We start from the raw sequence: 17,662 nt of genomic DNA, 5'->3' as shown, positions 1-17,662 counted from the left end.
CAAAATTTTCAAATTATAACCGAAAACAAACCATATATGTATCCTGCTATGCCCAAATAACTCCATATCTGCATAGTTCATTCTTGAAACTAGAACTTGAAAAGGATAATAATGAAATCGTGAAAATTGAGAAATCATTTGAAAGCATTAAAGAGAAGCACTTACTTGATAAATCATGAAACGGTACAAAATGCTATGATTGTCACTGACAGTAGTAGCATTCATTTCCTTTGGTTTTTGCAACTACATGCATACATACCTATATCAAACAATCTATATAAAACAACCACACAAACTCAAACTAACTAAGTAAAAGGACAATTAACTGCACCAATAACGACAAGAATCTATACCAAAAAAAATTCAAAATCAAAATTAAAATTGGCTCATTTTTAATTTAATATTGTGTGTTTTCCTCAAGAGTCAAATCAAGGATATCAATTCCAATAAATATGCAGTATTGCACCATTCAATTTTCCTTCTCAGAGAATAATTTGAAGGGAAAAAAAAAGTGGATTCCACCATCCAAAGGAGGCTATATATATATTAATGTGCTTCTCCTCACTAACACATTAAGAGTCAAGTTAAAAGGAACTTCTTAACTTCTCTCACTTCTCAATCATCACTTACTTTTTCTTTAACCATGCCTCCAAATTTCATAGCACCAAAGCCTCAACAATACTTCAATACTACTACTCTCTCTTTGGAAGAATCACCACACAATCAACAATCATTACCAAAACTCATTATGCATCCCATAACTTTGAAGGTAATTAACAACACTCACATTCAATACTACATGTAATAAGCAAAATAGTTCGTTATCTGGTCCAAAAATTTTGGACCAAATACACGTACTATATTGCTAATTTTGACTTGTTAATGAGGGAGTATATACACTAACACACATTTTGTTACAATTTTTTTTATTGTATCTCCTGTTTTGGTGTATGCAGTTTGAGGATTTGGAGTACAAAGTGAAACTAAACCAAAAAGAGAAAACTATACTGAATGGAATCACAGGTGTGGTGTGTCCAGGAGAGATACTAGCTATGTTAGGTCCATCAGGCAGTGGCAAAACAACACTCCTTACGGCTCTCGGCGGCCGTCTTGCCGGTAAACTATCAGGAAAAGTCACCTACAACAATCAATCTTTTTCCGGTTTGATAAAAAGAAGAACAGGTTTTGTTGCTCAAGACGATGTTCTTTACCCTCACCTAACCGTAACCGAAACTCTAGTGTTCACTGCACTTTTGAGGCTTCCGCAGACCTTAACAAGAGATGAAAAAGTTGAGCATGTGGAGAGAGTTATAACTGAGTTAGGACTAAGTAATTGTAGGAGTAGTATGATTGGAGGACCACTTTTGAGAGGTATATCAGGTGGTGAGAAAAGGAGAGTGAGTATAGGACAAGAAATGTTGATTAATCCGAGTTTGTTATTGCTTGATGAACCTACTTCTGGTTTGGATTCTACCACAGCGCTAAGGATCTTGAACACTATCAAAAAACTTGCTAGTGGTGGTAGAACTGTTGTTACAACAATTCATCAACCTTCTAGTAGACTCTACTATATGTTTGATAAGGTTGTGTTGCTTTCAGAAGGATGTCCTATATATTACGGTCCTGCTTCAACTGCTCTTGAATATTTCTCGTCCGTTGGTTTTTCGTCTTGCGTGACAGTTAATCCAGCTGATCTCTTGCTTGATCTTGCCAATGGTAAGTAACAATTGGTAACCATTAGTATACTGTGGTTTTACGATTCTGTTACCGCAGAGCTGACATCTCGTCGAAAGAAATAAATACTAACAATGTAATGATAAAAATGGAAAATTGCAGGGATTGGTCCGGACTCTAAGCATGTAACTGAACAAAGCGAGGCTTTGGAAATCGAGAGGAAGACTGTTCGAGAAACTCTCATTTCTGCTTATGACAAGAACTTATCTGCAAGGCTGAAAGCTGAGGTTTGTAGCATGGGAGAGAGCAACTTAGATGCTTGCACAAGTAAGTGTTCATTTTCTATCTGCAAGGGAAAAAGTGAAAAGCAAAACTGTTTTTTGCTCTTTCTAATTTGAAAAATGAATGTAGGAAATCAAATTAAACCAGAACAATGGTGTACAAGCTGGTGGTATCAGTTCACTGTATTATTGCAAAGAGGAGTGAAGGAAAGAAGGCATGAAGCCTTCAATAAGCTGCGAATATTTCAAGTCGTAAGTGTCGCTTTTCTTGCTGGACTCTTGTGGTGGCATACACCTAAATCACACCTTGAAGATAGGGTAAGAAATTTTTACTTCATCTATTAAGTCTCATTCATTTGTTTCTTGGAATTCACTCACACATTCACGCAGTCAGTAAATCGTTCTCGGACGATTAAGATATTACTGACTGCGTGATTGTGTTAGATTTGTGAATGTGGAAAATCTATAAAAAAAATCAAACTATGAACAATATTGCTTGCTACACTTGAAAAATGCCTAATATAAGGTTGTATATTTGTAATGCAGATAGCTTTGCTCTTTTTCTTTGCTGTTTTCTGGGGATTCTACCCTCTCTACAATGCGGTTTTCACATTTCCACAAGAGAGAAGAATGCTAATCAAAGAACGGTCGTCGGGAATGTACCGTCTCTCATCGTACTTTCTAGCAAGAACTATAGGAGACTTACCTCTCGAACTCGCTCTTCCGACAGCCTTTGTGGTCATATTATATTGGATGGGAGGACTCAAACCTGATCTTATGACTTTCATTCTTTCACTTCTTGTTGTTCTTTACAGTGTTGTTGTGTCTCAAAGCCTTGGATTAGCATTTGGTGCTATTCTGATGGATATCAAACAGGCAACTACACTAGCTTCTGTGACAACACTTGTTTTTCTCATTGCTGGAGGATACTATATACAACAGATTCCACCTTTCATAGTCTGGCTTAAGTTCTTAAGCTATAGCTACTACTGTTACAAGCTTCTTCTCGGTGTTCAGTACGGCGAAAATGATTATTATCAATGTCCAAATGGCGAGACGTGTAGGGTTTTGGACTTTCCGCCGATTAAATCGATGGGATTGAATCATATGTGGGTTGATGTTTCCGTCATGGCGTTGATGTTGGTTGGTTATAGACTAGTTGCTTATTTTGCACTTCATAGAGTTAGGTAAATTTAAATTGTGGCAAAGCAAAGCAAAGCTCATATATAATTTGAAGAGTTTTTGTACTGATTCAATCTGAGGAATAATACTAATTAGTTGAATATTAGTCTTTTGATCAAACTATATGAAAGAAACTTTTATGAATTCTCCATGCCAGAGATCAATCAAAATTTGAAAGAGTTTAATGACTATGCACTGATGACCAAGACATCGATTCGATTGTGATATATGATTTGATACCGGTTTAGAGTGTCGGTGCATATAATTAATTAAATTTTGTAAATACTAGTTCCGAATTCTACTTTGCATAAAAAAAAACAATTTCCTAAACATAAGGGATGTGCTGCATGATAAGAAACAAGACAAATAACATCATGTTTTTCTAGTTTTTCTAGTTTGCGTAACAAGTCCAAGATAGCAACCTGAGTATCATTTTTCCCATTAACATCATTATGGTTTACTTAGAGGCCTTTTGGACCATAGTGTTAGAACAGCTTCCTACTTCTAAAGTAAAATATACGAAAAACATATCTGTAAATACTTAATACGCAACGTTCTGACTCGACTTTTGGATTAAGCCAGGGCCCACGCCAAGTCCATCAGGCCATATAATCTCACCTCACAACCTATTAAAGTATCCTTAATTCGAACCTGACTGCCACCTTAAGCTTATATTTTATTGGACGTCAGAGTGTCTGTAGATACTTAGTAGGTCTCATTCACCTCAGATTCCGAACAAATCACCAACCTCTGAGTTCTATTGATACGACACGATAATCAATCAAGGAGTTTGCATTATGGTTTCTACATCTCTGATAACAATATCATCGCAATGTTTTTTTATTATTCAAGCTTAGAGTTTGTTTACACAATACGACTTGTGTTCAGATACTCTAGTGTCGTTCTAGTCGTTCTGAATTGTGGTTGTAGTCTTTTTTCCCACCCAAGCGACATTTTTAATCATCACCAAACTATGATTAATTTCCACCACATTTACGAGTATAATATTCCAAAAGACACTAGTGGCTGATAACAAGGTCTGAAAACTAACAACAGTTTTGCTCAAAATTCAAATGGTGCTTTAGAAAAGCTCAGAAGCATTAGCATATAGCAATAAAAAGTGAACCAATCAAGTAATATTCATTAAGCAATGATTTATCAAGATAACGGCGTGAATAAATAAAAATAATTAGGAAGATTAAGATTACTCAATGAAAGCAAAAAAAGAGTAAGACTAAAATAATTGGCATTTAAAAAGTGAGTGGATTGCATCCTATTTTTCATCTAATAATAAATAAGAAATGACAAGTAAAAGATCCTTGTCACACTCTACTTGAACATATAGTGCATTATCCACTCTTAATTATAACTCAATTTGAAATTGAACTTATGAAAGGACTATGCAGTAACTTTTTCAACAGGTAGAGTTCAAGGGATAAGATCTAGAAATGGACTTGTCAATCAATTATTAGCTAAATTTAGTAAAGTAAAATATGTGATCTATGGTTTAACTGTGTGTGGGAAATGGAAAAAAGTTAACAACATTATATGATAAAAGTCACTTTAAGAGTGCTTTCATATATCAAGAAACATAATTATATCACTCTTGACATAGGTCATTTCACTAATTGTTAGGTATTTAGTCATAAGCAACATAAAAAAAGTGATAGCTTGCAAAGAGTTGTTTCACTTCATGATTCAGGATTTTATGATGCCTTTTTAATAAATCAACAAAGTTAAGGATGGAGTTCTTTGTTACTCCAAAAGGGTCACCCAACTTGCACCACTCTTTAATTGGGCCGACTCGAGCTAATCACCTGTTCCGCCCCGCCCTGCATGCAACTGCAGAGACTGTAATTTTTTTTAATTGAGTATGGCATATGCTTTTGGAACATTCCATGATTTTGAACTTAATCCAGTGATCTCAGTTCATTGTTCCTAATTCATGTTACAAATTCTGACAACCAAAAGAATTTTACACTTCTATAGTAAGAATCATGGCATCATTAAGAGATGAACTGGCATTTTCCATATTCAGTTAATCTTGTTGATACCAAACAAGATATTGGTCAAAAGTTACTCAAAATGATTCTATGTTTGGTTTAGGAATAAGATACCACCCAAATTCAACAACAATATGTTGGAGTTTACTTGGGCAATAACTAGAAGAGAACCATTGAATTCAAACTTTTCTGCAAAAGGTTTCATTTTAGGATTGAGAGGTCAGTGTTAATGATGCTATATGCTTGCAGCACATTATATTTTTGCTTATATCCAAATCATGATTTTAAATCATTAAGGCACATTGTATCGGAGAAATTCTGATATTTTCGATTCCGAAATTTTACTCTTTGATGGAAAAAATTGAACACAGTTGAAATTAAACTCATGTGATTTTTGCCGCAATTCAAAGTTATGATCCGAAGTAGAGATAAGAAAACTCAATTAATAGAGAGATATGTTCCAACCCGACATATACCACTCTTTCATTTTTTTAAAAGTGAATTTCAACCATTACTATTAAAAGAATTATGATATTTTGGGCTGTATAAAATATACACTCTTATATTTATGAGTTAATTTGCTAAAAACAAAGGATTAGATGGAGCAATATTTTCTTTTATATCTTTTGATATAAAAAAATTAGTTGAGTGAACAAACTACAATAAAAACATGGATAATTAATTATCTTGGACTAAACCATTAAACAACTTTTGTTATCAATACAAACTATTAAAAAAAATTATAAAAAAAAAAATAATTTTTATTTAAAAAAAATTATTTCTTGTATTAAATTGTGTAAATACAAACTCCAAGCTCTACTTTGCATAAAAAAAAAACTGCCTGAACATAAGGGATGTGCTGAATTATAAGAAACAAGACAAATAACATGGTGTTTTTCTAATTTGCATCACAAGACCAAGACAGCAACTTGAGTACCCTGTATCCCATATACAACTTTGTGGATTATTGAGGATTACCAAATCAAAGTTTTAAATATTGGACATTTCATTTAAACCGGTAAGGTTATTGGGTCATTGATTCATTAATTGAATTACTGTATTATTTATCGAACAATATAATTAAATCGATTTAAATTGAATAATTCGGTTGAATAAATCGATCTCTATAACAAAACTATACATTTATTAAATCAATCGAATTCGATGACTCGATTTCTAAAAAATATCATGACATTTATAAATTTTCAAATTTTCAAAATATCATAAAAAACACAACAAAATAGTATAAAATACAAATTTAAATAAAATTTGAAAAATATCTAATTGTAAACAAAGAAAATTGTTCTAAATAAATTTTGAACAAATCTAATTATATTTAATTTTATTTTTAAAAAAATCATCAAAACAGAGATAAGAAAACTCAATTAATAGAGAGATATGTTCCAACCCGACATATACCACTTGTTAAACAACACATATGATCATCAATCAGACCAAACTGATAACACCTCCACTTTTCAGTTTGACCGACAGGTTCGATCGAAATTTTTAAAATATTGTTTAAAACTACAAACTTAAAACTACTATTCGGGTCAAAAACATAAACAAAAAATAAACAATAATATAAACAAAAAAAAATACAAAATTTTATATATATTCATATTTTCAAACCTCATTTAACATTTTATTTTATATTTTCTCACATCCTCACAGAAATCTTACCTGTTTAATCAATTATTACGTTTAGTTACATAATCAATTTTTTTCTAACACCATCGGTCTTGTTTTGATCCATTCATAATCATCTTGGATCGGCCATCTTGGGATAGTCTATTTCAGGTCAAAACCTTTCGATCGACTACACGATCATGTTTCTAGAATTTTCTCCTTATCATATGACTATCTTATACCTTGCTGCAAGAGATTTACACCTCAGACATATCCGACGATCCTCCGCATTCCACATATGAAAGATAATGATGTATTTATTCCTCTCCTCTATATATAGGGAATTGTTTCATTTCAGGTAATGAGTTTCAAACACAATTTAAATTCTATCTACTCTTTCACATACTGACTAAAGCGTCGGAGTGTTAATCTTGCAGGTACACCTCCGCTCCGCCGCATCAGAAACTCTCCTCTTCCTCAGCTTCCACACCTCTCTTTATTTCTGGTTCCAGAACGAAATAGTGGCATCGCCAGTGGGAATTAATTTTTTATTCTCGCGCTTTCCATGACTCTCTATCTATGCATTCAGTTTTTTTTTGTTAAGTTTCTTCAACCTCAAAACGGAGATCTAGCCAATCGAGCGCACAACTTAGTTGAATTTGATCAATTCAAACTCTACGCCAATTACAACTCACTGATTCTTCAGATCTTTAGATTTTCATATCTCAGATCTCTTCGATCCTTGGAAATGGATGGATCTATAGTTACTTGCTCCGCCACCACACGAGAAGCCACTCTAGTTGTTGTCGCCACATCACAAACAACCGCCAATCAATGAAATACAATGCATCCTCCTCTTGGCGGAATGAATCTCGGAATTGATGTTCCTCCACATCCAAATCTAATCATTCCTCCTCCAGAAACAAGGGTTGTCAAAGCACCACAACTTGGAGTTCCAACTCCTCTTCTTGTTTAACAACCTGAGGTGTTACATGGTTTCAGCATTCTCGAAGCAAACCTAGATGCTCAAGGCACGAATGAGTTTCTCAACGGTATCTACAATATAGTTCAACAATATAACTCCAAGGCAATGGGGGAAAGATTCCTTCGCTTAGAAGAAATCCTTTGTCACACTCAGCCCAGAGCAAACAAGGTTTAAAAGTCTGTTTCTAGAAGGAACCACTTTGTTGGACCATAGCTGACCGCTGCAAGGGGAAGTCAAGTCCAGAAGTTGAAAAATTGTTCGAAAGGCGGAAAACATAGTTCCCCTCCCCGGAGCTCAGGTGAGGACAACGTCAATCATGCTCCGTCCATAAATCGCATCGAACATCAGTCATCCAGGGTGCAACCTAAGCATCCCTTGTGTGTTCGGATCTTAGAAAGCAAAATTTTCATGTCCATGCAAAAACCTTCCAAGTTGGGGGAATACGATGGGAAATGAGACCCTGATGAACACATCCAAGTCATAAATGACTAACTAAAATATTACAGTGTAGACGAAGCTTCCAAATGTGAGCTGCTAGCATTAAACTTGGTCGGACCACTTAGATTATGGTTCAATGGTCTCCCAGACGGTAGCATTGAATCATGGGCAAACTTTTGCAATCGGTTCACCGCTCACGTTACTTCCCGAAAAAGGAAACCAATCACCATAGGTGCCTTGAGCAGCATCAGGTAAGGAACAAAAGAAAGCCTATTGTTGTACATCAATCAATTTAGTCGGAGGTGGAAGTAAAGGGAAGAGAGGAATCTCTCCAATTTTGGATCTTTGAAAATGGACTCCTCCACGACCATCCTTTTTGCACAAAAATGGGGAAGAAAAGGTAAAAATGACTCTAGAGATGTTGAACCTAGATTAGTTGTACATAGTGTTGAAAGAAAAGATGAATACTTGCTTCGACAACCCAGCATCGTCCTCTGACGTAGGCTTCGACCGCTCATATGGGAAAAAGTCTTGTCAGAGGAAAGAAGAGGCGGACAGGGGGACATACGGTCGGTATGACAAGTACAAACCTTTGAAAACTTCTCGAGATAAGATTTACCAGGAATGTGCTAACACTGAGTTCCGGAAAGCAGGAATCCGACATTGTTTCCCTGTTAGGAGTCTTCCTGGACGGATAAATCAAAGTATTATCGCTTTCATCGAGGGCACGACCATAACACAGACGATTGTGTCCAGCTTATGGGTGAGATTGAAGCACTAATTAAGAAGGATCGATTTTCCAAGTATGTCGAGGATGGGCAGCGAGACTGAGAAGAGTCTCCAAAAACCAAGTCCCTTGCAAAGGTTTCTGAAGTTAGTCCCAGTGGAAAAAAAGAGAAACCAGTAAGGGAAAACACCCTTATATTGCTGCCATTATCGGCGGCGCTCTCTGGGAAAACCTCCCTTCAAAAGGGACAGTCAAAAGGAAAATTTTCAAGATGATGACCACCTACAAAAATGAAGGTGGCTCGACATCCAATATCTCTTAACTACCTATGCTAGGGTTTTGTGACTTCGAGAAGGTTGGGGGAATTTATAATGAATTGTTTCCCCTGGTAATCATGACCATTATAGGATAACTTGATGTCTCTGGGGTTTTTATTTACGGGGGAATTTCACGTGATATCCTTTATTCGTCACTTTTCAAAAATATGGGCCTAGATACAGGATGCCTAATACCATATGATGACTCATATCTACAAGCATTTAACGGGACATCCACTCGTCCCTGGCGATATATGGAGCTTATGGTATTCGTATGAGAGGAAAGAGACCTTTGATCGATCAACACCTAATTTTTGGTCATCCCATGGAGGAGCCGTTATAACTACATTCTGGGTAGGCCTTTCACAACATCTTTGGATATTATAGCCTTGTACACTTAAAACTCAAATACCACAACCTTCATGGGGAACTAGCTATTTTGCCCACCGACCTCTAAGGGGCCAAAACGATACATCACGCACTTCAGAGGGGCCAAGGAGAAGGCATAGTTATGGAAATTAATGTGGCCTCCCTCACCTATGAGCTTCAAAGCACGAACCTCTGCATGCCTAGACAAGGCTAAAACAAATGGGGGCCAATAACAGAAATAAGAGGTGGAAAATCCGCTTGGGTATGTTTCATTTTTTCTTCTTTCACATCCATATGCATACATACATGTGTAAACTTCTACGTAGCACATACGAACAATTATTCACTATGAATGAAATTACACAAAGTTTAAAATGTTTGTTCCTTTATAATTATATATAGTAACGACGAAGCTTGGGTACAATTGACGCAGTTGAGGATCAGAGAAAATATTTTAAGGATGTTGTCAGAGATGCTTTGCACGCCTAACTACAACAATCAATACCCCACAACACTGAGTGCGCCTAAAGAGTTCAGGGGAGTTGTCGGAGACCCTTTATGTCCGACTATAAAAACCATTGACACATGGGTGTTATCAGAGATGTTTTGCACGTCCGACTACAACAATAAATTCCCCCTAGTCAAAGATTACACGCATTTGTAAACAACTAGGCACCCCCTTCTGATCTATCCAATCCAAGGGACATGAGTGGTGGAACCCAGAGACATCCACCTCAACCTGAGTCTTACCTCAGGGGAAAGTAAGAGGATTATTTATCCTTTGTCGAGGAATGGTCCTCTGTGACGCGGAGTGCCGTTAAAAGCATAATTGCATCTAGCCGATCTAATGGTATATTATTATAAGTGTGACTCAAAGCATAATCGCATATAGATGGTCCTACGTTGTACGGTCGTAAACATGATCCAACCCACGACTATATCAAGCCGAAGCAACATCTTACCAATAAAGTGTGTACATCTTAATGCAACATGCTCGTAAATGCAGCAGCCAAACATGGTCTGACGAAGTACTCAAGGTTATTTACGCTTTAAGCAATACATTATTTAACACCTTTTGTGGCAAGAAAACTTTATGAATTGCAGGGATAAAATCAAACCATGACACTCCTTCGACTCGTAAATAGCATGAATGAGAAGGTTGGAAGTAATGCAACATTTACGATAAATAAAAAATAAGCGCACCATATGCATGTAATAAAACGAGCATTGCGAAAACCACAAAAAGGAATATTTACATTAAAATATTGTTCCATATCTTAACAATTTTCATTAAAAGCACGCAAAAAAGGGTGGAATACAGGGGCCTACTCGAGAATAGAGACGACCCTTCCATCCCAGAATATCTGACCCAGCTGAATCTGCTCTCTAAAAATAACGAGTGGAAGATGAAGATACTCCACTTGTTGCATTACATTCTCAAAAGACTCTTTGACCGCCCTAAGGCCTATAGAAGTACACTCTTTCAATTTTTGAGTCAAAGAAGCATTTTGACTATGTAGAAACTCCAACTCCTTATGGGTAGAATCAAGATCCTCGGTTTTCCCCTCCATCATCCTCTCCAGATGCATCCCCCGACCAAGAAAATGTGGATGTCCTTTTAGGTTGTGTGGGTATTATATGATTTTAAATGTTTAAGAATTTACTATGGTGTGCGGTGTACACAATCATGACTTTGGATAAGAAATTAATAGGTCATTCAATTCTTGGTCGTTTAGATGTTGAAAAGACGAAAATTGTTTATGAGGTTAAAATGAACATGGTTGTACCCAAAAAACATACTCATGACCAAAGTAATCAAAACGGGACCGAACATTAAACCGGTATAAGTAAAGGTTAAAGGTTTAAAGATTCAATTGGGGTCGGACTGAGGTTCAACTGAAAGTAATTATAAATAATTAAAAAATATATATAATATACAAAATAATACTTTATTATTATATTTTAAAAAATACTATTTCCAAAACTTGTAAGGTGACGAATGGCGTCTTGAAAACTTGACACTATTTCCCTCAGCTTTAAATCCACCAAGGGGAAATTGTATTGTTCATTGGATCAATCCCCAACAACAATATTTTTATATTTTCAAAACTATAAAGTGTGCATCACATACCCCTCGATTTCTGTTATTATCTGAGAGGAAAATATTGTATTTATGTCGGATTTTTTTAATAACCGAGGGGTAGAATATTTTTTTTTTAGATTTATTTTATTTTTATTTAACCTGTACTTTTTTTAGACATAAACAATATACAAATTTTGTGACAGATCATAACATTTTATTTTATTACAATACATAACCAAATATATACAATGTACCAAATTAGTTTACAAAATCAAATGTGCACATATCGCAAATGGTACACCAATATAACCTACATACATATTTGAAAATATAACCATAATGACAAAACCAAATACATGTATCAAAAAACTTATAGACAATATTTACAACAACCAAGAAAAACTAGTGTTGTTGAGATTAATAAAAAGATAAGAAGAAATCGGCCCAACATGATCGGATGTAATCTATATCTTGTGGAAATGATGTTGGATCGTTAAACACCTATAATTTCAATAAAATTTATATTAGGATAACCCAAAAATAACAACATTAAACTTTCAATCTCAACATAAACATTTTACTAGCTAACAATAATAACATTAACTTAACAATTATAAATAAATTACATGCATATTAATACCTCAACGCATTAATTATTAATGCATCCAATGACATTATCAAACATATATTTCATAACATAGTATCCATATGAATATTTGTTGAGTTGTTTTCGCGACTACAAATAATTTTTATATAGTTATGATATACACAAAGCACAAGTAATACATTAGCGAAAATAAAAGAATGTCAAAAAGTAATACCTAGTTTTGGAGTAAAATTTTTTGGTTTTTTACCTATTTTTTTATGATGCATTAAAATATATCCATCAATAGCTCTACATGTTGGTAAAAATTAAACATGAATAAAAACTATTCAAAACTAAAGATAAATTTTGAGTATTACAAATAATACCACTTACGCGCTCAAAATGTCTTGCGTCGTTGAATCAAGCTCATAGTTTAACGAGCATAGTATAATTACACTGCTTTGGTTGGGACATATAATAATTAGTTGCCAATGTGAACTACACAAACATCCAGAATAATTAATAATGTGTATAAAATTGATTTATAAAAGAAAACAAAATTTTATATATACTTACGCATGATAAAATGGTCCAATGTAAATTTATTTTTTCGAATGAATCAACTTATTTTGTATGTACGTTTGGATATGGTTTAGTCCCTTTTGTTTAGATTGAATATTTAATGGGTCTAAGAAATAATGCTTTCTTACGTCATTTTTAACACACATCTCATGCATGTATCTAAAAGTTAACGTAAAAGTATTTGTGAACAATGAATATAAATTGAAATCTTCGTAAATATGTATTTAGGTGCACCATAATTTTAGTATGATTATGTCCAACCAAGTATCTCCTTTTAAAATATTCAAAACAAAATTCTTTCCAAGTATATACATTTGACTTGGTTCGTATTTTAATAACATCACGAAGATGTCTGACATCTCCTCTACCACCCTTGACAGTCTTTGCATGTTATCCGGTTGATGTATTGTGGTGTCAATATTGTATTATGGGGGTAGAATAACTACCTTTCGTGCTTGCACCACCCAAAAAAAAATTCTCAACTATTTTCTCAGTTATGTCTAATTGATTTAAATTTGAGTGGATGAGTACACCCATTAATTTAAATTATTACATCATAAAAACAATTGCAACACAATACATATATTTAAATACACAAATAAAAATAACACATAACACAAATTTTCTAAACCAAACTTAAACTTACCTTAATCACATCTCGGTACACTTCTTCCGCATATCCTCAATCAAATTCTCTCGCTTCTCCTCAGTCAACCTTTCTCATTCTTCCTGATATATCCCCCATCGTTTCTCCTAGATAATCCTCTCTCGCACTTCTTTGATCAACCTCTCTCACTCATCTTGTTGCACCCTCTCACGTTCCTTCTGAGTCACTCTCTCTTGCGCCTCCTGAGTCCACTTTTCTCGCTCCTTTTACTAATACTTCATGTACTTTCTCACCCACCATTTGATCAACTATCTTTTCAACTTATTTCTTATGGATTTCATTACTTTTTTGCAATTATCCAAAAAATAACCTTAAGGCGACGCCTATTTCAAGATCACATACACGCCCACCATGCTCCCGTGTTGAAAAAAGTATCTATTTACAATCTTTTTAGCAACTTCGCAGGTAGTGTCTGATGTGAACTCGTCTCTTGATTTTTGATGTGTCATCTTCCATTTCTCATGGCGTGATGGTGGAGATGGTCTTCAATCAAGGCTTCTAGAAGGATCTCTGAGCTCTAGTTCTATTTGCTTTTTTCTTTAATCATTACCTCTTCTAGTTTATCATATCATTCACGATACAATCTATGTGGATAGATATTTCTTGCTCTACTCTTCTTTCCTATTTGGCTCTTAGCCAAGAATTTAGGAGTGTTGTGAGATTTGACAAAATCCTCCCAAATGTCCTTATCAATATACGAGTACATCATATATGGAGGGTCTAAGTTACACTTTGGTTTTGTAGTATAATCACTTATGAATGATGTCTTAAAGCCCTTCCAACGCCCATTACCATATCCAATCCATTTGTTTTTCAACATATCATCATCTAGAACAATAAACACTTCCTACATTTAAATAATAGAGTTGATATTAGTATTAAACCAAAAAAACAAATTTTCATATATACATGTAAATAAGAATTATACTACTAGTTTTTATTTTACTTTTAGTATTAACAGAAGTTGTATGAGAGGTGTTGGTCAAATCTTCCATCTCTATGTAAATAAGAATTATACTACTCGATAATAACACTAATAAAAAAATCCATGCTAAGGCATTTAATGCATATGAACTATACTATACTCATGGCACACTTCCAAAAAACATTTAACAATATCAGTCTTTAGATAAGTAGAGTTCTACACATTCTCAAACTAACATTATTCAAGGAAAATAACATTTCTATCAATATTTCAATGGTCAGTGAGACCATTTTCTCAAACTAACATTATTCAAGAAAAACAACATTTTTATCAACATTTCAGTGGTCAGTGATACCATTTTTTCAAACTAACACTATTAAAGAAAAAAATACTTCTATCAATATTTCAGTGGTCAGTGACACCATTTTCTTAAACTAACACTAGATAAAGTGACTTACATACCAAAAATGTAATGACAAAGCTTCATTTGAGTTAGGTTGGAAGAGTTGATGTTCGAGTTGATGTTGGAAGATATTGGGTCATCAATTCTTTGAGGGTCATCACGAGGGAGCATTTTACATTAGGGACTTTTTTAAGAGCAATACACCTTGTGAAAGGCACTCCACATACTCACCCAAAATCTTAAGGTGATAGGTGTGTGGGTTTTCTCACTTATAAAGTGCTCAGTCTCCACTTTTCTAATCAATGTGGGACTTCCTCCACACTATTTCTCAACACTTCCAACTCACGTTTGTTTTTCTCAACACTCCCCTTCAAGTGTGAGCTTATCAACAATTTTGAGAATACTATGAATCAGTTGGCGGCTACTGATATTAAGTTGAATGATGTGTTTCAAGCATTATTACTACTTAGTTCCTTGTCTGATAATTGGGAAGTTCTTGTTATAACACTTATTAATTCAGCTATGAATGGAAATTTGGTAATGTCAACAATTAAAGATAACTTGCTTAATGAAGAAGTTAGAAGAAAGGAATGTGGTTTGATTTTTACTTCTAATCAATATGAAGCTCTAGTTAACGAGTCAAGGAGAGGAGAAAAATTAAAAAAAAAATCATAAATGTGACAAATCTGAGAATCGTGGCAAGTCAAGAAGCAAGTCAATAACTAGAAAAGAAATTATTTGCTACAACTGTGGCAAGGTGGGACACATAAAAATGAATAGTAGGTTTCTCAAAAGAGAATATTCAAGGGAAAATGAAGATAATGAGAAGAAAAATGATAAAGACACGACACCAGTTGCACATGATAGTGATGTCTACATTATTTATGATGATAATTCCATAAACCTTGCATGTCAAGATTCAACTTGGATTATTGATTCAGATGCCTCGTACCATGTTACTCATAGGCGTGATTTCTTCTCATCTTATACTATTGGTGATTTTGGAACGGTAAAAATGGGAAGTGAGGGAGTTTGTGAAATTGTTGGTATGGAAGATGTTTGGGTTGAAATTGGTGTTGGATGAATTTCAGTCAAAGCCTTGGATATTAAAGGTTATCACACTTACTTTTGTAGTTGCGGCATATGTAAGTTCACCAAAGGGCCACTAGTGGTAGCAAAGGATCAAAGTCCCACAACTCTTTATAGGGTACCTGTAAAGCTATGCAAGGAGGAAGTGAATGCAATTAAAGATGTATCTAGTGATTTATGGCATACAGACCTTGGTCACTTGAGTGAGAAAGGACTCAACATTCTTGTAAAGATAAATTTTCTTCAAGTGACAGGTACTCCTCTAAAAACATGCACTCATTGTGTTTCTAGTAAGCAACATAGAGTTTCCTTTAATTGTAATGGTCCTCATAGGAGGCCAAATATTCTAGACTTAGTTCACACTAGGGTTTGCATGATGGATGATAAATTTTTAGATGGTGCATCATATTTTGTTACTTTTATTGATGACCACTCTAGAAAAGTGTGGGATCTTTGTTTTGAAATCTAAATACCAGGTACTCAGTGTTTTCAAGTACTTTCTTGCAAGTGTTGGAAGGGAAAAGGGAAGGAAGCTAAAATGTGTCAGAGCTGAAAATGATGGTTAATATAGAGGTCTATTTTAAGAGTATGGAATCAAGCTTGAGAAGACTATTCCAAAGACTCCTCAACATAATGGAGTTGAAGAGAGAATGAATCGTACGATTAATGACATAATCATGTGTATGCTCTCTCATGCAAAGTTATCAAAAGCCTTTTGGGGTAAAGCATTGACAACTACATTGGATTTGATAAATATTTGTCCTTATGTTCCACTTGATGGTGATGTTCTAAACAGAGTGTGGATAGGAAAAGATGTCTCTTATGGTTACTTGAGAGTGTTTGGCTTCAGAGCTTTGGTACACATCCCAAGATATGGGAGATCCAAGCTTGATAAAAGATCTAAACGGTGTGTGTTTTTAGGTTATAGTCATGAAAAGTTTAGTTATAGATTGTGGGATCCAGTTGACAAGAAAACTCATCAAAAGTTATGATGTGATATTTCTTGAACACCAAACTATTAAAGATTTTAATAAAACAGAGAAACCAAAATTTGATGGTAAAAGTTACACTTATGTTGTGTCTAAAATTCCTATTGGAAATTTTGTTGATGGGGGAGATATACAGGTAGATAATGAGAATGTAACCAATGACCAATAACTTTATCCCCCATGATAAAATTGAAGAGGCTACACCTGAGCCACGAGTTGAACCTGCGTTGAGAATATCTATTAGAGAGCGTCAAGTTTCTCAAAGATATCCTCCACATGAGTATGTGATGATCACTGATAATGGAGATCCATAATACTACCAAGAGGTCATTTCAAATGTTTTATAAAGAAAAGTGGTTGAAGGCCATGCAAGAAGAGATGGATCCCTTTCATGAGAATCACACATTTAGTTGGTGAAATTTCCTAAGGGTAGAAGAGAACTCAAGAGTAAATGGGTATACAAGATAAACTCTAAAGAGAATAAATCTCAACCAATATACAAAGAAAGATTGATTGTGAAAGTTTTTAATCAGAGAAAATGTATTGACTTTGAAGAAATTTTCTCACATATGGTGAAGATGATATATATTCAAGTTGTGCTGAAATTAGCAGCTAGCTTGAATCTAGAGGTTGAACAAATTGATGTGAAGATTGCTTTCCTTCATGGTGATTTAAAGGAAGAGATATATATGGAACAACTTGAGGGATTCAAATTCAAATTTAAAGAAGAGCT

The 17,662-nt window shown here is 34.6% G+C and overlaps 1 protein-coding gene across 1 annotated transcript; it reads left to right on the top strand.

Moving 5' to 3' along the window:
* Window positions 1-547: 547 nt before the first annotated feature.
* On the top strand, window positions 548-3,243 carry LOC127119921 (ABC transporter G family member 14). Its single transcript, XM_051050286.1, has 5 exons — window positions 548-769; window positions 957-1,716; window positions 1,837-2,001; window positions 2,086-2,273; window positions 2,502-3,243. The coding sequence occupies exons 1-5, from the start codon at window positions 644-646 to the stop codon at window positions 3,144-3,146; spliced, it is 1,884 nt and encodes a 627-aa protein (XP_050906243.1). The 5' UTR covers window positions 548-643; the 3' UTR covers window positions 3,147-3,243.
* The last annotated feature ends 14,419 nt before the right edge of the window (window positions 3,244-17,662 follow it).

Source organism: Lathyrus oleraceus, chromosome 2 (assembly GCF_024323335.1).
Source record: "Lathyrus oleraceus cultivar Zhongwan6 chromosome 2, CAAS_Psat_ZW6_1.0, whole genome shotgun sequence".
NCBI classification, from domain to species: domain Eukaryota; kingdom Viridiplantae; phylum Streptophyta; class Magnoliopsida; order Fabales; family Fabaceae; genus Lathyrus; species Lathyrus oleraceus.
The sequence above is the reverse complement of the archived record's forward strand: the minus strand, read 5'-3'. Positions and strand labels throughout refer to the sequence as shown.